The sequence below is a fragment of the Salvelinus alpinus genome, chromosome 9 (genome assembly GCF_045679555.1).
Source record: "Salvelinus alpinus chromosome 9, SLU_Salpinus.1, whole genome shotgun sequence".
Taxonomy (NCBI): domain Eukaryota; kingdom Metazoa; phylum Chordata; class Actinopteri; order Salmoniformes; family Salmonidae; genus Salvelinus; species Salvelinus alpinus.
The window spans coordinates 82,725,411-82,752,365 of NC_092094.1; the positions used below are offsets into that span (position 1 = coordinate 82,725,411).

Sequence of the window (26,955 nt, forward strand, 5' to 3'; positions counted from 1 at the left end):
GTTTAAGCAGCTGCACACAAGCCTAGGATCACCATGCGCAATACCAAGCGTCGGCTGTTGTGGTGTAAAGCTTGCCACCATTGGACTCTGGAGCAGTGGAAACTCGTTCTCTGTAGTGATGAATCACGCTTCACCATTTGGCAGTCCGACGGTCGTGTCTGGATTTGGAGGATGCCAGGAGAACGCTGCCTGCCCAATGCATAGTGCCAACTCTAAAGTTTGGTGGTCGAGGAATAATAGTCTTGAGCAGTTTTTCATGCTTCGGGCTAACGCTACAGCATACAATGACATTCCAGATGATTCTGTGCTTCCAACTTTGGAGAAGGCCTTTTCCTGTTTCAACATGACATTGCCCCGGGGCAAAAAGAGGTCCATACAGAAATGGTAGTTTGAGATCAGTGTGGAAGAACTTGACTAGCCTGCACAGAGCCCTGACCTCAACCTCATCGAACACTTTTGTGAAGAATTGTAACGCTGCGAGCCAGGCCTCACCGCCCAACATCAGTGCCTGACCTCACTAATGCTCTTGTGGCTGAATGGAAGCAAGTCATCTAATGGAAAGCCTGCTCAGAAGAGTGGAGGCTGTTATAGAGGGGACCAACTCCACATTAATGCCCATGATTTTGGAATATGAGATGTTCGATGAGCAGGTGTCCACATACTTTTGATCATGTGTAGTGATGATTCATGACTTATGTTGTTTATATAGTGTGACCTTATATAGAATGACCTTATCAAAAATGCTGATGACATTGTACTGCATATCTGCAAGTCAGATCAGTCAGTGAAAATTGAGTCGTCCAAAGCTGACTCTTTCCCTCCCAGCCATAGCAGGCAGCTACCTCACACCCTGTGTTGGTCAGGTGAGATGGGAGGTCAGTGAGTGTGTGGGCCTTACCTAGCACGTGTGATACATAATTCTGCTCTGAGACAGGGTTGAGAGACGAGGTAGACAGAGAGGGGTGTGTGGGTGCCAGACACGGGGACAAGACAGAGCCAGGGCCAGCCAGGGCTGTGATAGGAGTGGAGAGGGAACCGCTCTGATTGACGAGGGCCGCCTGATGGCAAAATATGTGACACAAATCAATAGTGGCCTCCTATGGCCAAAATCACAGCTCCCCCCGGCCTCAGTGTGGAGACTGGAGAGTGATTGCATGTACAGTGGTGGCCACTGGCCAAGTGTTGATATGCCATGCAGGCTGTTTACGTCAATTTAATTGATAACAAAGGAAAATAATGTTTTAAATTGATCCTTGCCTTCATGTTTGTATGATCTGATTCCGATTTCTGGCAGTAGTTCACACCATAGTGCAGTGGTATAGTGAGTTGCAGCAGCATATCAAATCTAATGTTATTTGTCACATGCACTGAATACAACAGGTGTAGACTTGACCGTGAAATGCTTACTTACTTTTTAACTCTGGGAAAGGGCTCGTAAGACAATTTGCACACAAAAATAGAAGAAATAGTAATATAATAACAATAAGGCTATATACTGAACAAAAATATAAAGGCAATATGTAAAGCTGACATAAAATATCCCAGAAATGTTCCATACGCACAAAAAGCGTACTTCTCTCAAATTTTTTGCACAATTTTTTTTACATCCCTGTTAATGAGCATTTCTCCTTTGCCAATATAATCCATCCACCTGACAGTGGCATATCAAGATTATTTAACCTTTATTTAACTAAGTCAAGTCAGTTAAGAACAAATTCTTATTTACAATGACGGCCTACCGGGGAACAGTTGGTTTACTACCTTGTTCAGGGGCAAAAAGACAGGTTTTTAACTAGGCAGCTCAGGGATTTGATTCAGCAACCTTTCAGTTACTGGCCCAATGCTCTAACCACTAGGCTACCTGCCATGCCACCTTGTGCTGGGGACAATAAAAGGCCACTCTAAAATGTGCTGTTTTGTCACACAACGCAATGCCACAGAAGTCTCAAGTTTTGAGGGATTATGCAATTTGCATGCTGACTGCAGGAATGTCCACCAGAGCTGTTGCCGGAGAATTGAATGTTCATTTCTCTACCATAAGCCAGGTGACGTTTTAGCAAATTTGGCAGTATGTCCAAACGGCCTCACAACCGCAGACCATGTGTAACCACGCCAGCCCAGGACCTCTACATCCAGCTTCTTCACCTATGGGATCATCTGAGACCAGCCACCTGGACAGCTGATGAAACAGAAATACTCTTCAGTCTGTGATAAAGCCCTTATGTGGGAAAAACTGATTGGCTGGGCCTGGCTCTCCAGTGGGTGATCCTGGATCCCAAGTTGGTGGGCCTATGCCCTCCTAATGATTTTTTTTCAATTAACTGATTTCCTTATATGAACTGTAACTCAGTAAAATATTGGAAATTGTTGCATTTTATATTTTTGTTCAGTACAAGGAGTACCGGTACAGAGTCAATGTGCAGGGGTACGAGATAGTTGAGGTAATGTACATGTAGGTAGGGTTAAAAGTGACTAGGAAATCAGGATAGATAATAAACAGAGTAGCAGCAGCGTGTGTGAAAGTGTGTGTGTGTGTGTGTGTGTGTGTGTGTGTGTGTGTGTGTGTGTGTGTGTGTGTGTGTGTGTGTGTGTGTGTGTGTGTGTGTGTGTGTGGGGGTAGAGTCCAGTCAGTGCGCATAGAGCCAGTGCAAGAGTTCGTGCAAAAAAAAAAAAGGGTCAATACAAATAGTCTGGGTAGCCATTTGATTAACTGTTCAGCAGTCTTATAGCTTGGGGGTAGAAGTTGTTCAGGAGCCTTTTGATCCCAGACTTGGTGCTCTTATACCGCTTGCCTGCGTTAGCAGAGAGAACTGTCTATGACTTTGGTGGCTGGAGTCTTTGACCATTTTTAGGGCCTTCCTCTGACACTGCTTGGTATAGAGGTCCTGGATGGCAGGGAGCTCAGCCCTAGCGATGTACTTGGCTGTACGCACTACCCTCTGTAGCGCTTTGTGGTCAGATGCCAAGCAGTTTCCATACCAAGCGGTGATGCAGCCAGTCAAAATTCTTTCAATGGTGAAGTTGTAGAACTTTTTGAGGATCTGAGTGTCACGCTCTGGCCTTAGTATTCTTTGTTTTCTTTATTATTTTGGTTAGGTCAGGGTGTGACATGGGAAATGTATGTGGTTTTTGTAGTGTCTAGGGTGGTTGTAAGGTTTAGGGGGTTTATTAGAGTAGTTGGGTTTATGTTTAGTATAGTAGTCTAGCTGTGTCTATGGTTGAGTGTAGGTATCTAGGAAAGTCTATGGTTGCCTGAATTGGGTCTCAATTAGAGACAGCTGGTTATTGTTGTCTCTGATTGGGAGCCATATTTAAGGCAACCATAGGCTTTAGCTGTTTGTGGGGAATTGTCTATGTTGAACGTTTGTAGCCTGTGTGTGTGCGCACTACGTTTATAGCGTCTTTGTTGTTTTTGTATAGTTTGTAAGAGTGTTTCGTTTCATGTTCATCTTCGTAGTAAAATAAAAGAAGATGGCTTATTTTCCACATGCTGCGGTTTGGTCCGTCTCTCCTCCGCACGATCGTGACAGAATTCCCCACCCCAAATTTCTTGGGGGGGGGCTCTCGGGTAGTTTAGTTGGGTCAGTCGGGAGACTTGAGCCAACTCCTCCTGCTTACCGTAAGGAGCCGGTGAGGGCGGATTTGGAGGAGAGTGACGCAGAGACAGTAAAGGAGTTAATGGAGAAATTGGAGGAGAGAGTTATGAGGGATGTATTGGTTTGGTGCATGAGGCACGGCATCCGTCCGAATGAACGTGTTGGTGATTTAATGTCACCGGGAACAGCTCTCCATACTCGTCCTGAGGTGCGTGCTAGCCGTCTGGTTAAGACAGTGCCTACAGCAAGCACAAAGCCTCCTGTGCGTCTCCAGAGTCCTGTGCGTCCTGTTACTGCTCCTCGCACTAGCCCTGTGGTGTGTGTTCCCAGCCCAGTACCACCAGTGCTGACACCACGCACCAGGCTTCCAGTGCGTATCCAGAGCCCTGTTCCTCCTCCACGCACTCTCCCTGTGGTGCGTGTCTCCAGCCCAGTGCCTCCAGTCCCGGCACCACGCACCAAGCCTCCTGTGCGTCTCCAGAGCCCTGTACGCACTGATCCTTCTCCCCGCACTCGTCCTGAGGTGCGTGCCCTCAGCCCGGTACCACCAGTTCTGGTACCACGCACCAGTCCTATAGTGCGCTTTGAGAACTCAGTGTGCCCTGTTGTTGTTCCTCGCACTAGCCTGAAGGTGCGTGTCCTTAGCCCGGTACCTCCAGTTCCGGCACCACGCACCAGGCCTACAGTGCGTCTCAGCCGGCCAGAGTCTGCCGTCTGCCCAACGGTGCCTGAACTGCCCGTCTGCCAAGCGGCGCCTGAACTGCCCGTCTGCCAAGCGGCGCCTGAACTGCCCGTCTGCCAAGCGGCGCCTGAACTGCCCGTCTGCCCAACGGCGCCTGAACTGCCCGTCTGCCCAACGCCGTCTGAACTGTCCGTCTGCCAAGCGCCGCATGAACTGCCCGTCTGTATTGAGCCTTCAAAGCCGCCCGTCTGCCATGAGCCTGCAAAGCCGCCCGTCTGCCATGAGCCTACAGAGCCGTCCGCCAGACAGGAGCCGCTAGAGCCTTCCGCCAGACAGGAGCCGCTAGAGCCTTCCGCCAGACAGGAGCCGCCAGAGCCTTCCGCCAGAACGGATCAGCCAGAGCCTTCCGCCAGACCGGATCAGCCAGAGCCTTCCGCCAGACCGGATCAGCCAGAGCCTTCCGCCAGACCGGATCAGCCAGAGCTTTCCGCCAGACCGGATCAGCCAGAGCCTTCCGCCAGACCGGATCAGCCAGAGCCTTCCGCCAGACCGGATCAGCCAGAGCCTTCCGCCAGACCGGATCAGCCAGAGCCTTCCGCCAGAACGGATCAGCCAGAGCCTTCAGCGAGCCATGACCAGCCAGAGCCGTCAGCGAGCCATGACCAGCCAGAGCCGTCAGCGAGCCATGACCAGCCAGAGCCGTCAGCGAGCCATGACCAGCCAGAGCCGTCAGCGAGCCATGACCAGCCAGAGCCGTCAACCAGACAGGATCTGCCAGAGCCGCCAACCAGACAGGATCTGCCAGAGCCGCCAACCAGACAGGATCTGCCAGAGCCGCCAACCAGACAGGATCTGCCAGAGCCGCCAACCAGACAGGATCTGCCAGAGCCGCCAGCCAGCCATGAGCGTCCAGAGCCGTCCAGCCAGGATCCGCCAGAGCCGTCATCCAGCCAGGATCCGTCCCTCAGTCCGGAGCTGCCGTCCCTCAGTCCGGAGCTGCCCCTTATCCTGGTGCTGCCCCTTATCCTGGTGCTGCCCCTTATCCTGGTGCTGCCCCTTATCCTGGTGCTGCCCCTTATCCTGGTGCTGCCCCTTATCCTGGTGCTGCCCCTTATCCTGGTGCTGCCCCTTATCCTGGTGCTGCCCCTTAGTCCGGTGCTGCCCCTTAGTCCGGTGCTGCCCCTTAGTCCGGTGCTGCCCCTTAGTCCGGTGCTGCCCCTTAGTCCGGTGCTGCCCCTTAGTCCGGTGCTGCCCCTTAGTCCGGTGCTGCCCCTTAGTCCGGTGCTGCCCCTTAATCCAGTGGGGTTAATGTGGAGGGTGGCCATTTGGAGGAGGCTACGAAAGCGGGTAGTGACTATGGTGGGGTGGGGACCACGACCAGTGCCGGAGCCGCCGCCGTGGACGGAAGCCCACCCAGACCCTCCCCTAGACTTTGTGCTGGTGCGCCCGAAGTTCGCACCGTAGGGGGGGGTTATGTCACGCTCTGGCCTTAGTATTCTTTGTTTTCTTTATTATTTTGGTTAGGTCAGGGTGTGACATGGGAAATGTATGTGGTTTTTGTAGTGTCTAGGGTGGTTGTAAGGTTTAGGGGGTTTATTAGAGTAGTTGGGTTTATGTTTAGTATAGTAGTCTAGCTGTGTCTATGGTTGAGTGTAGGTATCTAGGAAAGTCTATGGTTGCCTGAATTGGGTCTCAATTAGAGACAGCTGGTTATTGTTGTCTCTGATTGGGAGCCATATTTAAGGCAACCATAGGCTTTAGCTGTTTGTGGGGAATTGTCTATGTTGAACGTTTGTAGCCTGTGTGTGTGCACTACGTTTATAGCTTCACGGTCGTTTGTTGTTTTTGTATAGTTTGTAAGAGTGTTTCGTTTCATGTTCATCTTCGTAGTAAAATAAAAGAAGATGGCTTATTTTCCACATGCTGCGTTTTGGTCCGTCTCTCCTCCGCACGATCGTGACACTGAGGGCCCATGCTAAATCTTTTCAGCTTCCTGATTGGGAAGAGGCATTGACGTACCCTCTTCACGGCTATGTTGGTGTGTTTGGACCATGATAGGTTCATAATCATGTGGACACAGAGGAACTTGAAGCTCTCAACCCGCTCCACTACAGCCCTGTCGACGGGAATAGGGATGTTGTCGGCCCTCCGTTTCCTGTAGTCCACGATCAGCTCCTTTTGTCTTACTGACGTTGAAGGAGAGGTTGTTGTCCTGGCACCACACTGCCAGGTCACTGACATCCTCCCTATATGCGGTCTCGTTGTCGGTAATCAGGCCTACAGTAACACCGTTGTATCGTCTGCAAACTTAATGATGGTGTCGAAGTCGTGCACAGCCACGCAATCGTGGGTGAACAAACAGGGAGTACAGAAGGGGATTAAGCACGCACCCCTGAGCGGCCCCCGTGTTGAGGATCAGCATGGCGGATGTGTTGTGTAACCTCACCACCTGGGGCCAGCACGTCAGGAAGTACAGGATCCAGTTGCAGAGGGAGGTGTTTAGTTCCAGTGTCCTTAGCTTATTGATGAGCTTCGAGGGCACTATGGTGTTGAACGTTGAGCTGTAGTCAATGAACAGTATCCTCAAGTAGATGTTCCTTTCGTCCAGGTGGAAAAGGGCAGTGTGGAGTGCAATAGCGATTGCGTCATCTGTTTATCTGTTGGGGCAGTATGGGAATTGGAGTGCGTCCTGGGTGTCTGGGATGATGGTGTTGATGTCAGCCATGACCAGACTGGGTCAGGTAAAGGTTACCTCAGCATCCGCTGTACTATTTTCTATGCTGTAGTTGAATTGGCCATTATATGTCCAAAACCAATATTTTCTGCTATAATTTTTTTGTCAGACAATTATTGTCCTCAAGGTTTAAACAGATCATGAAATGGTAAAGAGTGCATAGGAAAAGGTATTATAGGCAGTAGTGCCATAACGTGCATGGATTGATCATTTCCTCACTGGCAGCTATTACAATGTGAACATAGACAACTTGAAAAAATGTCTGAAGTGTTTTTTAAGACCTCAGGGCCTGTCACAATGCCTTTTACACTGTCTTCAGACACACAGCGACACGGCTGAATGCTGCTGCACCCCTCGGCTCTGGGGTGTTACCACTGCTGCTCAGTTAGCAATAACATCAGCACATTCTGCCTGCCTGTTACGCTGGGGAAAGAATCATATCCATTTCACCGTTTACGCTGCCAGCGAGTCTGGTAAATGCAATCACAACATTTTCAGAACGAGGGCATTTGATTATATTTATTTTCAGATTGTGGGCTCTGTCAGTAAGCTGTATACTTTAGCATAATGATACAGTCTGTGAACATTGAACAGTGATATGGTTAGGATGGCTGCACTATTACTGTATTAAAAATGGAACATGCTTACAGCTTTAATGACTCGCATCCTTTTAACATTGTCATTTATTTCTAGAGCGATTCCCATTTGTTATGTGTATAGAACTAGAAAAGTGTAAAACAGATGTGAATAATTGTCCTGTTAATCATTCATAAACTGCTCAGTAATTCTCTAACAGAGATGTTCATTAACCAAATACTGAGGGATGTTTATATGCTCTTATGCTGATATTGATTATATTGTATAACATTCATACAATTATAATACACAGTCAGAAATAACCAAAAATAGTTTTCCACCAAGAAAATATTGATATAGCTATACTAGATATATTGGATATTTGCAGTTTTCCTGCGTATAGCTGTAATAACTACATTGATGACTAGAATGTGGTGATTCTGGTGAAAATACATTATTAGCTGTTATTAGTATCTGTACTGACTCCAAATCGGTCTATGAATAAAACCAAATTATCTATTTACTCAGTAAAATGCATGCTAAGTATCTCTTGTCTCATGAGCAAATCCAGCCCAAAGCAATGCACAGCTAGCTGCTTCATGATGCTCCTCGGCATACATTTAGCTAGATCATTATTTCCTTTTAAACCTGAACTCTCCAATCAATTACTTCAGCCTCATTTGTGCTATATAAACAGTGTAAATAGCCCAAAGGATGTTCGGCAGACTTAAAGGACTCCTCGATGGATACTTTCTGTTTGATCACATTAGCAGAAGACTTCCCAATGTACAGCCAGAAACAGAGAACCTACATAGGAGAACATATGTCAGTCATCAACTTGAACTCCTCAGGGTAGGTTGTCCTTTTCTTTAGCATTTGTGTCATCCTGTTCTCCTGTTCTGCATGGTGTGTCACCATGGCCTCATTGAGAAGCAATAGACTAGAAATCTTACCACACCAGTTTACCATGATAAAGTTGAAGGTGAAATAAAAGTGAAAAAAATCTAAAGAATATCCTTGATATTTTAAGGTACCAATTTTGCTGCTGGAATATTGGGTAATTGAGAATATATGGTGGAGCCTGAATCTTCAACCAGTAGTACATGAACTGTAATGTTACACAATTAAGTACAATGTGCATTACCTTCCCTATCTACCTGTCCAGTGTCTGGGGAGTTGAATCTCCTATTTCCATAAAGGTCATAACTACACACTAAATTCAAAGAGAAGTGAAGAATCTCCCCGTGTTAAAAGGTGGTTGGTGGGCTCCTGTTGAGGGTAGTGGTGGTTTTCCTCTCTCCTCCTCTCACTCTGAAAATGTTGTCTTGACAGGATGATGAAGTGGTGCTCCAGTGTGTCGCCTGCATCCACAAGGAGAATCGCAAGTTCTGTCTGACAGCAGAGGGGCTCGGCAATCGACTGTGCTACCTGGAACCCACATCAGAGGCAAAGGTAGGCACAGAGAGACTACATACTGTGAAGAGGAATAGGCCTGTGACATTATTCGTCGTTTGTTTCTCTCAAACTGAAAGCTTATGCAAAGAAAATTAGAGAGCATTTCAGAGTGGCTCTAGCTCCAAGATATAATCCAGGATTTCCTACCGGAAACTAACATTTTGAATGTGGTATCATCGCCAGAGTGGCTGATTCTCATACAGTTGAGTGTTGATAATACGCTTCTGAAACAGGGTGTATTTGAGTCAGGTCTTCTCAGGTGTTCTTCATAGTGTCCATTGAGTGGGATGAGAGAATCCCAGGGCTCAGCAAAGCTCCATGGGAAGCACATATTCACTGAGTTTAACATTAAAGTCCAGCTACACATAACCAGGTTGTACATGTAACCAGGTTGTACACGTAACCAGGTTGTACACGTAACCAGGTTGTACACGTAACCAGGTTGTACACGTAACCAGGGTCTTTACGTTAACAGGGTCTACAAACGTAACCAGTGACTACTCATAAACCAGGGACAGACTGAGAGCAACATGGAAACAGCTTACTGTACCACATCATAAAGCTGGCTGATATGGACAAAAATCCATATAGCAATACATTGCCTGAATTGATGTGATAAACGATAAACCATAGTTTTTTTGGTAATAATTTAAACAACCACTACTACTAGTTTGATGGTTGAAGCCATCAATTGTCCCATTAACAAACCCATATTAGCAAATTTATTTCATTTCAAACTTTACATTTCTCTAGTATAGGCCCATTATTGTAATGAACGATATCAGCAAAATGCTGATAAGTTATTGGTATAACTATTGGTATAATTGTCAGTCTAGAATCACATTCTACGTGTTGAATTTTTTTTCCTGATTGTACTTCTCAGCAGTTTAATGATAATGCTCAATTTGGAGAAATTACACCATGCTGTTTTGCTTGACTAGTTTATAAACAAACTGTGGTTGTTTGCTGTAATTGCTCAAAGCTGTAATGCAGCCTGGTACTTTGTCAGTGTGGTTTGTGCCACTAAGTGCAAAATTACTGCAAGTTATATAATGATGGATTGAGTGAGGCTTCATTGTTTTAAACAAAATCCGCATTTTTCACATCAAAGGATCTAGGTACAGTGCCTTGCAAAACTATTCATCCCCCTTCGCCTTTTTCCTATTTTGTTGCATTACAACCTGTAATTTAAATGTATTTTTATTTGGATTTCAAGTAATGGACATACACAAAATAGTCCAAATTGGTGAAGTGAAATGAAGAGAATTACTTGTTTCAACAAAAAAAAGGAAAAGTGGTGCGTGCATACAGTTGAAGTCGGAAGTTTACATACACTTAGGTTGGAGTCATTAAAACTTTTTTTCAACCACTCCACAAATTTCTTGTTAACAAACTATAGTTTTGGCAAGTTGGTTAGGACATCTACTTTGAGCATGACACAAGTCATTTTTCCAACAATTGTTTACAGACCGACTATTTCACTTATAATTCACTGTATCACAATTCCAGTGGGTCAGAAGTTTACATACACTAAGTTGACTGTGCCTTTAAACGGCTTGGAAAATTCCAGAAAATTATGTCATGGCTTTAGAAGCTTCTGATAGGCTAATTGACATAATTTGAGTGAATTGGAGGTGTACCTGTGGATGTATTTCAAGGCCTACCTTCAAACTCAGTGCCTCTTTGCTTGACATCATGGGAAAATCAAAAGAATTCAGCCAAGACCTCAGAAACAAATATTGTAGACCTCCACACGTCTGGTTCATCCTTGGGAGCAATTTCCAAATGCCTGAAGGTACCATGTTCATCTGTACAAACAATAGTACGCAAGTATAAACACCATGGGACCACGCAGCCATCATACCGCTCAGGAAGGAGACCGGTTCTGTCTCCTAGAGATGAACGTACTTTGGTGCGAAAAGTGCAAATCAATCCCAGAACAACAGCAAAGGACCTTGTGAAGATGCTGGAGGAAACAGGTACAAACGTATCTATATCCACAGAAATAGGAGTCCTATATTGACACAACCTGAAAGGCTGCTCAGCAAGGAGAAGCCACTGCTCCAAAACCTTCATAAAAAAGCCAGCCTACGGTTTGCAACTGCACATGGGGACAAAGATCATACTTTTTTGAAAAATGTCCTCTGGTCTGATGAAACAAAAATAGAACTGTTTGGCCATAATGACCATCGCTATGTCTCCCAAGCCTCCCAACACCATCCCAACCGTGAAGCACGGGGGTGGCAGCATCATGTTGTGGGGGAGCTTTGCTGCAGGAGGGACTGGTGCATTTCACAAAATAGATGGCGTCATGAGGGAGGAAAATTATGTGGATATATTGAAGCAACATCTCAAGACATCAGTCAGGAAGTTAAAGCTTGGTCGCAAATGGGTCTTCCAAATGGACAATGACCCCAAGCATACTTCCAAAGTTGTGGCAAAATGGCTTAAGGACAACAAAGTCAAGGTATTGGAGTGGCCATCACAAAGCCCTGACCTCAAACCTATTGAACATTTGTGTGCAGAACTGAAAAAGCGTGTGCGAGCAAGGAGGCCTACAAACCTGACTCAGTTACACCAGCTCTGTCAGGAGGAATGGGCATAAATTCACCAAACTTATTGTGGGAAGCTTGTGGAAGGCTACCCGAAACGTTTGACCCAGGTCAAACAATTTAAAGGCAATGCTACCAAATACTAATTGAGTGTATGTAAACGTCTGACCCACTGGGAATGTGATGAAAGAAATAAAATCTGAAATAAATAATTCTCTCCACTATTATTCTGACATGTCGCATTCTTAAAATAAAGTGGTGATCCTAACTGACCTAAGACAGGGACTTTTTACTAGGATAAAATTTCAGGAATTGTGAATAACTGAGTTTAAATGTGTTTGGCTAAGGTGTATGTAAACTTCCGTCTTCAACTGTACTTGGAAAAAGAACACTGCTGTATAGGTCTATGAAAGCATTGCAACATGGCACATCAAAGAAGCCACTTTGCAGCGCTGCAGATATCCAAGTGACAATATTACACAGTGAAGCCAGTGGTTGTCTCCCTCGTCAGCACTTCCCCAGTCCCATCCTTCTTTTACTGTAACATGGCATGATTGTTTTCCCATAGTAGAGCTTGTTGACAGTACAGGCTAATTGGATATTTCCGCATGGATTGTTACTTTAATCATAAACATTTAACATGGTCTCTAATTTCAGTGAGGCCGGAAAGTCAGACACAGAACGTAAGAGAGAGAAAGTTTGGGCTGATAGTGATTTATGTATGCGCTGCACAGCTACAGTATTCCCACACTTTACCCTTACCCCACAGCACTCACCTAGGGATTGAAGGAGAGGCAGTTGGGATGGTCCGGATGCTTCCATCCAAGAATGGATGGTAATTAAACTAGACAGGTGTGATGGATGATCTCACTGTCTGCCACTTTGTCTTCATTGCCTGGTGTTACAGTTTGTATGAAACACCATCACCCCCAGGGACAAGAGACGAGGAAGGGGGAGAAATGACGCAACTACCACTACAACCACAACCCAAGATCAGAATGATCAGATTGACTTGGATGCCCACCTCCCTAGTGATGAGACAAATCGACTTGTGTGGTGTAGGGACACAGACACAAGGCACCAATAATGTTGATTTAAGTGGTGCATGTTTAAAGGGGCAATCAGCAGTTGCTACATTATTTTAGATTAATTAGTTAATGATATGGACCCATTTGATTTTTGAAGAATATAACTTATAAATGCCTCATGTGCTTAGTTCAACTGTCAGCTTGTTTTACTCCAATGTGTGTAAACAAAGTAAATGTAAACCAACACTGTATAGCCTAAAATGTGGTTATAATTCTGATCTCATGCATCCATAGCTTTGTCTTTGAATTTGAGTGTGGTTACATTTCTCCATCAATTTAGTAATTTATCCAAAGCGACTTAGTTAGTACATACACCTTAAGATATGTGGTTGTCCCACCTAGCTATCACAGGTATTGTAAGTCAATTTCAGCAGAGTCAGAGCTAGAAAGGAGAGCGGGGGGGAGGGAGTGTTGGGTCATGACTTGTTTTTTGTGGGAGGTGATGTGTGGATGGAAGAGGTAGGGTTTCAGGTGCTTTTGGAAGATGGGCAGGGACTTCAGGGGGAAGCTGGTTCCACCATTGGGGTGCCAGGACTTCAGGGGGAAGCTGGTTCCAACATTGGGGTGCCAGGACTTCAGGGGGAAGCTGGTTCCACCATTGGGGTGCCAGGACTTCAGGGGGAAGCTGGTTCCACCATTGGGGTGCCAGGACAGAGAACATCTTGGACTGGACTGGGAGGGTCAAGAGACCAGAGGTGGCAGAACGGAGTGCTCAGGTTGAGGTGCAGGGTTTGAGCATAGCCTGAAGGTAGGGAGGGGCAATTTCTCTTGCAGTTCCATAGGCAAGCACCATGGTCTTGTAGTGGATGCGAGCCTCGACTGGATGCCAGTGGAGTGTGCGGAGGAGCGTGGTGACATGGGAGAACTTGGGAAGGTTGGAAACCAGGGGGACTGCCGCATTCTGGATAAGTTGCATGGATGGCACAAGCGGGGAGCCCAGCCAACAGCAAGTTGCAGTAGTCCAGGCGGAAGAGGACAAGTGCCTAGATTAGGGCCTGCGTGTGAGGTAGGGTCGTACTCTACGGATGTTGTAGAGCATGAACCTGTAGGAGCGAGTCACTGCTTTGATGTTAGTCGAACAACAGGGTATTCTCCAGGGTCACACCAAGATTCTTTGCACTCGGGGAGGGAGACACTGGAGTTGTCAACCGTGATGAGATCTTTATGCGGGCAGGCCTTCCCCAGGAGGAAGAGCAGCTCCGTCTTGTCGAGGTTTGAGGTGGTGGGCCGATATCCCAGCTGAGATATCTGCGAGGCATGCAGAGATGCGTGTCGCCACATGGGTGTCAGAAGGGGGGGAAGGAGAAAAATAGTTGAGTTTCATTTGTATAGCAATGATAGGAGACCATGTGAGGATACGACAGAGCCGAGTAACTTGGTGTATAGAGACAACCGATCCCTGGGGGACACCATGCTGCAGACACAGATCCTCTCCACGTTGGATGCAATCCAAGAGTGGAGAGGAGCATCTGATGGTTCACGGTGTCAAAGCCAGTGGATAGATCTAGGAGAATGAGAACAGAGGAGAGAAAGTCAGCTTTGGTGGAGAGCCTTCATGACACAGAAGCGGTTGAGTGACCCAACTTGAAGCCTGACTGGTTAGGGTCAAGACGATTGTTCTGAGAGAAATAGCAGGCAGGTGGTCAGAGACAGCACTCTCAAGTGTTAAAAAAATAAAAATAAAAAATAAAAGAAGGGATACAGGTCTATAGTTTTGATGTCAGATGAGTCGAGTGTTGGTTTCTTGAGGAGGTTTCTCAGGCCATTTTGAAGTCAGAGGGGACACAGCCAGTGGTCAGGGATGAGTTGATGAGGGAAGTGAGGAATGTGAAAGGTCTCCAGAGATGGTCTGGAGGAGGGGATGGGGTCGAGTGGGCAGGTTTTCTGGCGGCCAGACCTTACTAGTCGCAGGATTTCATCTGGAGAGAAAGGGGAGAAAGAGCTGAAGACGTAGGGTAGTTCTGTGTGAGTGTATGTCGTCAACCTTCTTCTCAAAGTGGTTGACAAAGTCGTCATCAGAGAGGGAGGAGGGAGGGGGTGGAGGATTAAGGAAGAAGAAGGATGAAAAGAGTTTCCTAGGGTTAGAGGTAGAAGTTTGAAATTTAGAGTAATAGAAAGTGGCTTTTACAGCGGATACAGAAGAGAAGGTAGAGAAGGAGTGAAAAGATGATGGGTCTTCCGGAAATGTATTTTTCCTCCATTTTTGCTTAGATGCCTGCAGCCATGTTCTGTAAGCTCGCAATGAGTCACTCATTGAAAGGGGACAGTGCGAGTCATAGGATGTGGAAAAGGGAGGAGAGTAGGGCCGCAGAGGCAGGAGACAGGAGGGAGAAGCATTTAACAGAAGGGAGAGATGATACGAAAGTAGAGTAGAGAGTAGTGGGAGAGAGAGCGAAGATTGTGACGTCACAATCTATCTGGGTAGGGGCTGAGTGATTAGGGTTGGAGGAAAAGGAGACCGAAAAGGAAACAAAATAGTGATCAGAGACTTGGAGGATTGTTGTGAGATTAGTAGGCAAACAGCCTCTAGTAAAGATGAGGTCAAGCGTATTGCCTGCCTTGTGAGTTGGAAGGGATTGGGAAAGGGTGAGGTCAAAAGAGGCAAGGAGTAGAAAGAGGGAGTTGGAAAGACATGAATCGAGGGCAGACGTCGGGAGGTTGAAGTTGCCAAGTACGAAGAGCGGTGAACCATCGTCATGAAATTAGCTTATCAAGGTGTCAAGGCACCTGCTGGGCGATAGATGACAACAATGTTAAGCTTGAGTGGACAAGTGACAGTGCCAGCATGAGAGAGGGAGAAAATCTCCAGTTAAGAGAAATTAGTAGCCCTGTGCCACCACGACTACTTTTTCTCTCATAGTCCAAAAGCTTCTGGTAGTTGCTACCAGAAGCTTTTGGACTATGAGAGAAAAAGTAGTCGGATGAAGAGAGATCAGCTGGAGTAGCAGTCTTCTCTGGGGTGATCCATGTCTTCGTCAGGGCCAGAAAGTCAAGGGACTGAAGGGCAACATAGGCTGAGAGGAACTGCATTCTTGACTGCAAATCGTCAGTTCCAAACGCTGCCAGAGACCCAGAATTCCACATGGGTTGTGCACATAGGGTACACTAAATTAGAACGGTTGCAGCCAAGGGGTGGGGAGTGTCTGTAAAGCCTACAGGGAGAAACACCAACAGGTATGGAAAACACACATAGTTCCCAAAGCTACTAAAGTACACAAATGAGATCATCAGAAAATAACTAGGTAAGATACTGAAGTGAGAGCATGGTATGGAGCCACTGACACAACCACCGTTTACAGCTGCCGCTGAGAAACCAGGGGAGACTGAAGTACTAACACTAATACTGATTGCTTAGCAGAGGTGAAACCACTCCCCCTCCAATACAGCCACTGTTTACCAAAACAAGTCACAAATTGCCCTGCCCCCTAATCCTAGTTGATGTGTCAACAACTTTTTAACAAAACAGTAGCGGGGGAGTTAACTTTGTTATTGTTTCAACTGCTAATTGCCACTTTAAACTGTGACATCAATCAGCCAATGAATAAGCAGTTGATTGTGATTTATGGCTAGCTGCTCTTCCCTGTCAGCTATCCCATGGTAGGACCACCAGAGAGCTGAAGCCCCCCCCATCTCTAAATCAACAATACACGTCTGTACTGTATAGTCAATGTTTAAAAAATGAGATGGTCAATCAACATTTAGATGAGATGATGATTCAGCCAACTACTCTAATGCACAGGATGTGCTCTGCCATTATGCCCGCGGTGGGCAAACTATGGCCTATTCAATCCGGCCCAAGGGAGGTTTGAGTAAAAAAAACTCCAGGCCAGTCCTGAAGGTCTATATTTTCAAATAACTGCCCAATTTCTTACCCGCAAATTGATTTTCACAACAAGTCAGTCCCCAAAAAATCTGTGCGGCCCTCTGTTGAATTTCGAAATCCCGATGTGCCCCTCGAGCCAAAAAGTTTTCCCACCCATGCGTTATAGTGAATACGAAGGAGGTATATTGATAGGTCATCTCTTTGGGGCAATCAAAGTGAAAGAGGTGTGTAACCCTTTAGACCTCCTCCCCAGAGAAGATGGGAAGCCCAGTCTAGTTGCTTCAGTCCCACAGCATGGGCCATAAACAAGAGAGCAGTGTGTAGACAAGCTGCTGTAAAGCTGTCTTCATGATATGCCCTCTCTGATTGAGGACACACAGGCCTACGCCCCCAGAGCCCCAATATCCTTCTCATTACCAGACTGCTCCACTCTGCTGTCAGAGGTCGCCTGTTATTCACCTAGGGAAACCAGGGTGTGGAGGTATGGTTGGAGCAGATTCCTCCCTGCTACCCCGTATTGTTTCCCCAACAGCATGCCAAGAAAGAGTGGATCAGGAGAGGTAATTCTAGAAAACAGCTTGCATAGAGGGCTCTGGGTTGGGTTCTGATCAAATGGAAGTTTTTACAGTGTTTGCGCTTCTGTGGTTGTAAATCGTGTGTGTGTGTGTTTTGACTATAAAATGGTGGTTATCTCAAAATTGACCTGCATAATGAAAGGTCATTAAAGTGAAGTCGGGGGACATTACTTTAAGCGATTTTGACATTCAGTATCTTTGACATTTCTGAAGCTGATGCTAGAGGCTGCCCTGAGAGAGACACTTGGCTTCCGGTACGGCAGGGGCTGAACTGGATTCAGCCACAGGACGATATTTGTCGGCGCGAATGGTCGGGAGGCTGGAAAATAATTATAATAATTTGTACACTGCAAATTGACCACAACTAGACCCCAAAATAGATTTGTATTTGAAAATTACTATAATTTCATACCTTGATTACAGTGAGACACGATCACATACTGTATGTAAAAAATTATATATATATTGTGGGAATACTTGGGAACAGATTACCAAAATGTAAAAATATTTTGGGCTGTATTTCCCCCCACGATGATGATTTATTTATTTATTTACTAAACACTTTGGGGGGCCAAAAAGAATCACTCGCCCGTTGCCGACCCCTGCGTTACTACATGAGTCACTACAAATCATGTCATTTCTGTTTTGCTGGCGTAAATCCACTGTCCTGCCGCCAGTGGTCAAGCTCTCTGGATCTATACTCCACCATGATTTAAATGTGCATAATTAAAATGCCTAGAGAACAGATAGCTGCATCGATACAGCTCTAGATTTTTTCACATATTGACTTTGTTTTACCTGAGTGTAGCAAGCAGGTAGGCTCACAGCAGAGCAGAAATAAGTCTGAAGTTCCAATTTAAAGTTAGATTTACCTCTAACAAGGTGAACTAGTTTAGCCAAGTTTTACATCTTGCTACCTAAAAAGGAGGACAGTGTGTTTTTGGTGTGCTTCATTTATCTTGTAGTGGTACAGGTCACTAAGTATCTCTCTCTCTGCCTCATTCTGTCAGACTGCTGCCCTGTCCTGTATGGAGAAGGGATGGGTGCTGCAGTCCCTCTCTCTGTCCCACTGTGCTCTGTCTCACAGATTCATACACTCACTGTGAGTGTGAGCTCTAGTTTGACCAAGATCCACATACACCGCTGCTATAGGTACTGGCTGTAATCAGGGTTGGGGTCACATCCAGTCAATTCAGAAAGTAAACCACATTCCAATTCCGCATTTTCCTAATTGAAAAGCATTGAAGATAATTGGAATTTGAATATCAGTGTACTTCCTCAATTGACTGGAATTGAAATGGAATTGACCCCAACCCTGGCTGTAACATTTGGAATTTGGCCCTTGATCGATGGATACATTTTTTTTTATCAGTAGCTAAAGCTACCCTTGGTCGAATTAGTCATGTATAAATTTTCTTTCATTTTAAATGAAAACTTTAGTTGAAAAGTTGCATCACGTAGAGCAACCTGGGTTGACCGGACTCCATAATGTTTTTAGGAGCTGCATAGAGACAAATGACTAAACTTTTCCCCTATCAAATAAGATTTGAGGTTGTCAACGACATCTGTTATTGCATTCCTCTCACTCTGCAGTGCTAAAGGAATGTGGAACAGTCATCCCAAATTGGTTTTCAAGTGCAATCAATCTCTGGTGTTTGTGATTGATGGTTGTTATGATTATCAGTCATGGATGTTATGGACAAATATGCTGAGTGAACAACACACTCAGTCACAGTCTGTGACTAAACAATCTGAGGACCAGGCTTCTCTAGTGACCAATAAGAAGCCTTATTCTGGGTTTACATTTCATATTTTAGCCTTTTCAACACAGTTTGAAATACTCACTTGTAATTGCATATTGTCTACTGTAGGTATTCCCAAACAGGGGTACGTGCAATGGCGTCGGGGGTATGCCAAATAAAAATGTGATTCACATTGAAAAAAATTAAATAGCTTTTTTTCTCTTCACATTTTCAAACAGTCCATTTATATTTTCCAACGGGGCTATACATTTGGGTGAGTTTTTTTCTCTCACCTGAGTAGCCTTGTTTCACTGCCAAAAGCAAATATAATGAGAACTACATTGATTTGGGGTTCACTTATATTGTGATTAGTGCTTTTCCTCAGCCACAGTGTGTTATATGTGCAAAAGTACTATCTCACAACTCGATGAAACCTTCACTCTCTTGCGCAAACATTTATAAACAAAGCATGCCAATTTGAAAAATAAGCCACAGGAGTTTTTTGAGCGAGAATTTGGATGACTTTCGAGTAGTAAGACATGTATAAAAGCAACAGATACCATTAATAAGAAGGGGCTAGAAGCGTCTTATATGGTGAGCTACCTAGTGGCTAGGACAGGCAAGCCCCATACTATAGTGGAGGGCTTAATTCTTCCTGCTGCCGCAGATATGGCTTGCACAATGCTGGGGGAAAAGGCCAAAAAAAACTGTACAGACAATGCCTCCATCAAACAACACTGTTTCACGACGCATCAGTGATATGGCAGGAGATGTTTTGAAAAAATTACACCTTTGCATACAAGGCAGTGAATTTTATGCGTTACAGCTGGATGAGTCAACAGACGTGGCGGGCCTGGCACAGCTCCTGGTATATGTCCGTTAAGTTGTATTTATGTATTTATATAGCCCTTCGTACATCAGCTGATATCTCAAAGTGCTGTACAGAAACCCAGCCTAAAACGCCAAACAGCAAGCAATGCAGGTGTAGAAGCACGGTGGCTAGGAAAAACTCCCTAGAAAGGCCAAAACATAGGAAGAAACCTAGAGAGGAACCAGACTATGAGGGGTGGCCAGTCCTCTTCTGGCTGTGCCGGGTGGAGATTATAACAGAACATGGCCAAGATGTTCAAATGTTCATAAATGACCAGCATGGTCAAATAATAATAATCACAGTAGTTGTTGAGGGTGCAGCAAGTCAGCACCTCAGGAGTAAATGTCAGTTGGCTTTTCATAGCCGATCATTAAGAGTATCTCTACCGCAACAGCGGTCTCTAGAGAGTTGAAAACAGCAGGTCTGGGACAGGTAGCACGTCCGGTGAACAGGTCAGGGTTCCATAGCCGCAGGCAGAACAGTTGAAACTGGAGCAGCAGCACGGCCAGGTGGACTGGGGACAGCAAGGAGTCATCATGCCAGGTCGTCCTGAGGCATGGTCCTAGGGCTCAGGTCCTCCGAGAGAGAGAGAAAGAAAGAGAGAATTAGAGAGAGCATACTTAAATTCACACAGGACACCGGATAAGACAGGAGAAGTACTCCAGATATAACAAACTGACCCTAGCCCCCCGACACATAAACTACTGCAGCATAAATACTGGAGGCTGAGACAGGAGGGGTCAGGAGACACTGTGGCCCCATCCGATGATACCCCCGGACAAGGCCAAACAGGAAGGATATAACCCCACCCACTTTGCCAAAGCACAGCCCCCACACCACTAGAGGAATATCTTCAACCACCAACTTACCATCCTGAGACAAGGCCGAGTATAGCCCACAAAGATCTCCGCCACGGCACAACCCAAGGGGGGGGCGCCAACCCAGACAAGAAGATCACGTCAGTGACTCATCCCACTCAAGTGACGCTCCTAGGGACGGTGTGAAAGAGCACCAGTAAGCCGGTGACTCAGCCCCTGTAATAGGGTTAGAGGTAGAGAATCCCAGTGGAGAGAGGGGAACCGGCCAGGCAGAGACAGCAAGGGTGGTTCGTTGCTCCAGAGCCTTTCCGTTCACCTTCACACTCCTGGGCCAGACTACACTCAATCATATGACCCACTGAAGAGATGAGTCTTCAGTAAAGACTTAAAAGTTGAGACCGAGTCTGCGTCTCTCACATGGGTAGGCAGACCATTCCATAAAAATGGAGATCTATAGGAGAAAGCCCTGCCTCCAGCTGTTTGCTTAGAAATTCTAGGGACAATTAGGAGGCCTGCATCTTGTGACCGTAGCATAAGTGTAGGTATGTACGGCAGGACCAACTCGGAAAGATAGGTAGGAGCAAGCCCAATTAATGCTTTGTAGGTTAACAGAAAACCTTGAAATCAGCCCTTGCCTTAACAGGAAGCCAGTGTAGGGAGGCTAGCACTGGAGTAATATGATCAAATTTTTTGCTTCTAGTCAGGATTCTAGCAGCCGTATTTAGCACTAACTGAAGTTTATTTTGTGCTTTATCCGGGTAGCCGGAAAGTAGAGCATTGCAGTAGTCTAACCTAGAAGTAACAAAAGCATGGATTAATTTTTTATTACATTTTCTGCATCATTTTTGGACAGAAAGTTTCAGAGTTTTGCCATGTTACGTAGATGGAAAAAAGCTGTCCTTGAAACAGTCTTGATATGTTCGGCAAAAGAGAGATCAGGGTCCAGAGTAACACCGAGGTCGTTCACAGTTTTATTTGAGACGACTGTACAACCATTAAGATTAATTGTCAGATTCAACAGAAGATCTCTTTGTTTCTTGGGACCTAGAACAAGCATCTCTGTTTTGTCCGAGTTTAAAAGTAAAACGTTTTCAGCCATCCACTTCATTATGTCTGAAACACAGGCTTCTAGCGAGGGCAATTTTGGGGCTTCACCATGTTTCATTGAAATGTACAGCTGTGTGTCATCCGCATAGCAGTGAAAGTTAACATTATGTTTTCGAATGACATCCCCAAGAGGTAAAATATATAGTGAAAACAATAGTGGTCCTAAAACGGAACCTTGAGGAACACCGAAATGTACAGTTGATTTGTCAGAGGACAAACCATTCACAGAGACAAACTGATATCTTTCCGACAGATAAGATCTAAACCAGGCCAGAACTTGTCCGTGTAGACCAATTTGGGTTTCCAATCTCTCCAAAAGAATGTGGCGATCGATGGTATCAAAAGCAGCACTAAGGTCTAGGAGCACGAGGACAGATGCAGACGCCATTAAAAGGTCATTTACCACCTTCACAAGTGCAGTCTCAGTGCTATGATGGGGTCTAAAACCAGACTGAAGCATTTCGTATACATTGTTTGTCTTCAGGAAGGCAGTGAGTTGCTGCGCAACAGCTTTTTCTAAAAGTTTTGAGAGGAATGGAAGATTCGATATAGGCCGATAGTTTTTTATATTTTCTGGGTCAAGGTTTGGCTTTTTCAAGGGAGGCTTTATTCCTGCCACTTTTAGTGAGTTTGGTACACATCCGGTGGATAGAGAGCCGTTTATTATGTTCAACATAGGAGGGCCAAGCACATGAAGCAGCTCTTTAAGTGGTTTAGTTGGAATAGGGTCCAGTATGCAGCTTGACGGTTTAGAGGCCATGATTATTTTCATCATTGTGTCAAGAGATATAGTACTAAAACACTTAACTGTCTCTCTTGATCCTAGGTCCTGGCAGAGTTGTGCAGACTCAGGACAGCTGAGCTTTGGAGGAATACGCAGATTTAAAGAGGAGTCCGTAATTTGCTTTCTAATGATCATGATCTTTTCCTCAAAGAAGTTCATGAATTTATTACTGCTGAAGTGAAAGCCATCCTCACTTGGGGAATGCTGCTTTTTAGTTAGCTTTGCGACAGTATCAAAAATACATTTTGGATTGTTCTTATTTTCCTCAATTAACCTCTCTGCACTACGGATCCCTTTAGCGGGATCATTTTCCTAAACAACCGCTGAATTGCAGGGCGCAAAATATTGCTAAAAATATTTATAATCATGCAATCACAAGTGAAATATACCAAAACACAGCTTAGCTTGTTGTTAATCCACCTATCGTGTCAGATTTTGAAAATATGCTTTACAGCGAAAGCAATCCAAGCTTTTGTGAGTGTATCAATCAATGCTAGAACAGCTAGCCCCAAATTAGCATGGTCACGAAAGTCAGAAAAGCAATAAAATGAATCGCTTCCCTTTGATAATCTTCGGATGTTTGCACTCACGAGACTCCCAGTTACACAATAAATGTTATTTTTGTTCGATAAATATTACTTTTATAACAAAAAAACGCCATTTGGGTTGCGCGTTATGGTCAGAAAACTACAGCCTCGTTCCGTTCAACGAAAATTCCAAAAAGTATCCGTAATGTTTGTAGAAACATGTCTAATGTTTTTTATAATTAATCATCAGGTTGTTTTTAACATACATAATCGATAATATTTCAACCGGACCATAACCTATTCAATAAAAGAGAGAAAGAAAATGGAGAGCTACCCCTCTCGCGCGCAGGAACTAATCAAAGGACACCTGACTAGTTTTGGAAAATGTTGCTAATTTTTCAAAATAAAAGCCTGAAACTATGTCTAAAGCCTGGTCACAGCCTGAGGAAGCCATTGGAAAATGAATCTGGTTGATACCCCTTTAAATGGAAGAAAGACGGGAAATGAAACACAGATAAAAACTTTTTTTTTTTTAAATCACATCCGGTTTAGATTTCCTCAGGTTTTCGCCTGCAAAATAAGTTTTGTTATACTCACAGACAATATTTTGACCGTTTTGGAAACTTTGGAGTGTTTTCTATCCTAATCTATAAATTATATGCATATTCTACGATCTGGACCTGAGAAATAGTCTGTTTACCTTGGGAACGTTATTTAAACAAAAAAATAATCTGACCCCTAGCGTCAAGAAGTTAAATTGGAAAAATAGGATGATCGAGCAGCAGTGAGGGCTCTTCGATACTGCACGGTACTGTCTTTCCAAGATAGTCGGAAGACTTCCAGTTTGGTGTGGCGCCATTTCCGTTCCAATTTTCTGGAAGCTTGCTTCAGAGCTCGGGTATTTTCTGTATACCAGGAAGCTAGTTTCTTATGACAAATGTTTTTAGTTTTTAGGGGTGCAACTGCATCTAGGGTATTGCGCAAGGTTAAATTGAGTTCCTCAGTTAGGTGGTTAACTGATTTTTGTCCTCTGACGTCCTTGGGTAGGCATAGGGAGTCTGGAAGGGCATCAAGGAATCTTTGTGTTGTCTGAGAATTTATAGCACGACTTTTGATGCTCCTTGGTTGGGGTCTGAGCAGATTATTTGTTGCGATTGCAAACATAATAAAACGGTGGTCCGATAGTCCAGGATTATGAGGAAAAACATTAAGATCCACAACATTTATTCCATGGGACAAAACTAGGTCCAGAGTATGACTGTGGTAGTGAGTAGGTCCAGAGACATGTTGGACAAAACCCACTGAGTCGATGATGGCTACGAAAGCCTTTTGGAGTGGGTCTGTGGACTTTTCCATGTGAATATTAAAATCACCAAAAATTTGAATATTATCTGCTATGACTACAAGGTCGGATAGGAATTCAGGGAACTCGGTGAGGAACGCTGTATATGGCCCAGGAGGCCTGTAAACAGTAGCTATAAAAAGTGATTGAGTAGGCTGCATAGATTTCATGACTAGAAGCTCAAAAGACGAAAACGTCAATTTTTTTTTTTGTAAATTGAAATTTGCTATCGTAAATGTTAGCAACACCTCCGCCTTTGCGGGATGCACAGGGGATATGGTCACTAGTGTAACCAGGAGGTGAGGCCTCATTTAACATAGTAAATTCATCAGGCTTAAGCCATGTTTCAGTCAGACCAATCACATCAAGATTATGATCAGTGATTAGTTCATTGACTATAACTGCCTTTGAAGTGAGGGATCTAACATTAAGTAGCCCTATTTTGAGATGTGAGGTATCACGATCTCTTTCAATAATGGCAGGAATGGAGGAGGTCTTTATCCTAGTGAGATTGCTAAGGCGAACACCGCCATGTTTAGTTTTGCCCAACCTAGGTCGAGGCACAGACACAGTCTCAATGGAGATAGCTGAGCTGACTACACTGACTGTGCTAGTGGCAGACTCCACTAAGCTGGCAGGCTGGTAACAGCCTGCTGCCTGGCCTGCACCCTATTTCATTGTGGAGCTAGAGGAGTTAGAGCCCTGTCTATGTAGGTAGATAAGATGAGAGCACCCCTCCAGCTAGGATGGAGTCCGTCACTCCTCAGCAGGCCAGGCTTGGTCCTGTTTCTGGGTGAGTCCCAGAAAGAGGGCCAATTATCTACAAATTCTATCTTTTGGGAGGGGCAGAAAACAGTTTTCAACCAGCGATTGAGTTGTGAGACTCTGCTGTAGAGCTCATCAGTCTCCCTAACTGGGAGGGGGCCAGAGACAATTACTCGATGCCGACACATCTTTCTAGCTGATTTACACGCTGAAGCTATGTTGCGCTTGGTGACCTCTGACTGTTTCATCCTAACATCGTTGGTGCCGACGTGGAAAAACAATATCTCTATACTCTCTACACTCGCCAGTTTTAGCTTTAGCCAGCACCATCTTCAGATTAGCCTTAATGTCGGTAGCCCTGCCCCCTGGTAAACAGTGTATGATCGCTGGATGATTCGTTTTAAGTCTAATACTGCGGGTAATGGAGTCGCCAGTGACTAGGGTTTTCAATTTGTCAGAGCTAATGGTGGGAAGCTTCGACGTCTCAGACCCCGTAACGGGAAGAGTAGAGAAAAAAGAAGGCTCGGCCTCAGACTCCGACTCGCTGCTTAATGGGGAAAACCGGTTGAAAGTTTCTGTTGGCTGAATAAGCGACACCGGTTGAGCATTCCTACAGCATTTTCCTCCAGAAGCCATGAGAAAGTTGTCCAGCTGCGGGGACTGTGCGAGGGGATTTATACTACTATCTGTACTTACTGGTGGCACAGACGCTGTTTCATCCTTTCCTACACTGTATTTTTACCCTTTTACCCCTAACGATTGCGTCTGAAGCTGGGTTTGCAGCACAGCTATCCTCGCCGTAAGGCGATTGTTCTCCTGTATATTATGAGTACAGCGACTGCAATTAGAAGGCATCATGTTTACATTTACATTTACATTTAAGTCATTTAGCAGACGCTCTTATCCAGAGCGACTTACAAATTGGATGTTAATGTTACTACTTAGCTTCGGCTGTTGAAGGTGCTGACGAACCATGTCCAGATAAAGCATCCGGAGTGAAAAGGTTGAATGAAAAAATAAATAAAAAATTTGTGAGGGAAAAACTAAAAATATAAACGGTAATTAAAAAGTAAAAACCGTAAAGTTGTCAGGTAGCAAAGTAAGGTTGGCAACAAAACGCACAGCAACACGTCTGCAAGTTGCAAGTTCAAGAGGAAGTGAAGTAATAAACCAATAAGAAAGAGTTCCAAATCTCTAACGCGCGTGCAAGCAGTTACTCTTGAAGCCACTTGGGTACACTGCAACATCCACCGAGAGGCTAAGGGAATGCTGCTAAGGGAATGCCTGACAGCTTGAAAGACATTTGGACACTGCAGTGTAAATGGTTAACTTTGTTAAAGCAAGGCCCCCTGAACTTTCGTGTAATTTCTGCACTATGCAATGATATGGGCATTTATGTAACACTTTTACAACATACAGAAGTGCGCTGGTTATCAAGGGGCAAAGTATTGACACGTTTTTTTTAAATTGAGAGACGAGCTTAAAGTTTTCTTTACTGACCATAATTTTCACTTGTCTGACCGCATGCTTGATGATGAGTTTCTCACACGACTGGCCTATCTGGGTGATGTTTTTTCTCACCTGAATGATCTGAATCTAGGATTACAGGGTCTCTCCGCAACTATATTCAATGTGCGGGACAAAATTGAGGCTATGTTTAAGAAGTTGGAGCTCTTTTCTGTCTGCATTAACAAGGACAACACACAGGTCTTTCCATCATTGTATGATTTTTTTGTGTGCAAATGAACTCAAGCTTACTGACAATGTCAAATGTGATATTGCGAAGCACCTGAGTGAGTTGGGTGGGCAATTACACAGGTACTTTCCCCCGAAACAGATGACACGAACAACTGGATTTGTTATCCCTTTCATGCCCTGCCTCCAGTCCACTTACCGATATCTGAACAAGAGAGCCTCA

At 44.9% G+C, this 26,955-nt stretch overlaps 1 protein-coding gene across 2 annotated transcripts in view; it reads left to right on the plus strand.

Moving 5' to 3' along the window:
* The window catches only part of LOC139530772 (ryanodine receptor 3-like), a 177,282-nt gene that overhangs the window by 25,689 nt on the left and 124,638 nt on the right, over nucleotides 1-26,955 (plus strand). For both annotated transcript variants that reach the window (XM_071327455.1, XM_071327456.1), the window contains exon 2: nucleotides 8,921-9,040. In XM_071327455.1, coding sequence (XP_071183556.1) covers nucleotides 8,921-9,040 — 120 coding nt within the window. The remainder of the gene's footprint in view (nucleotides 1-8,920; nucleotides 9,041-26,955) is intronic.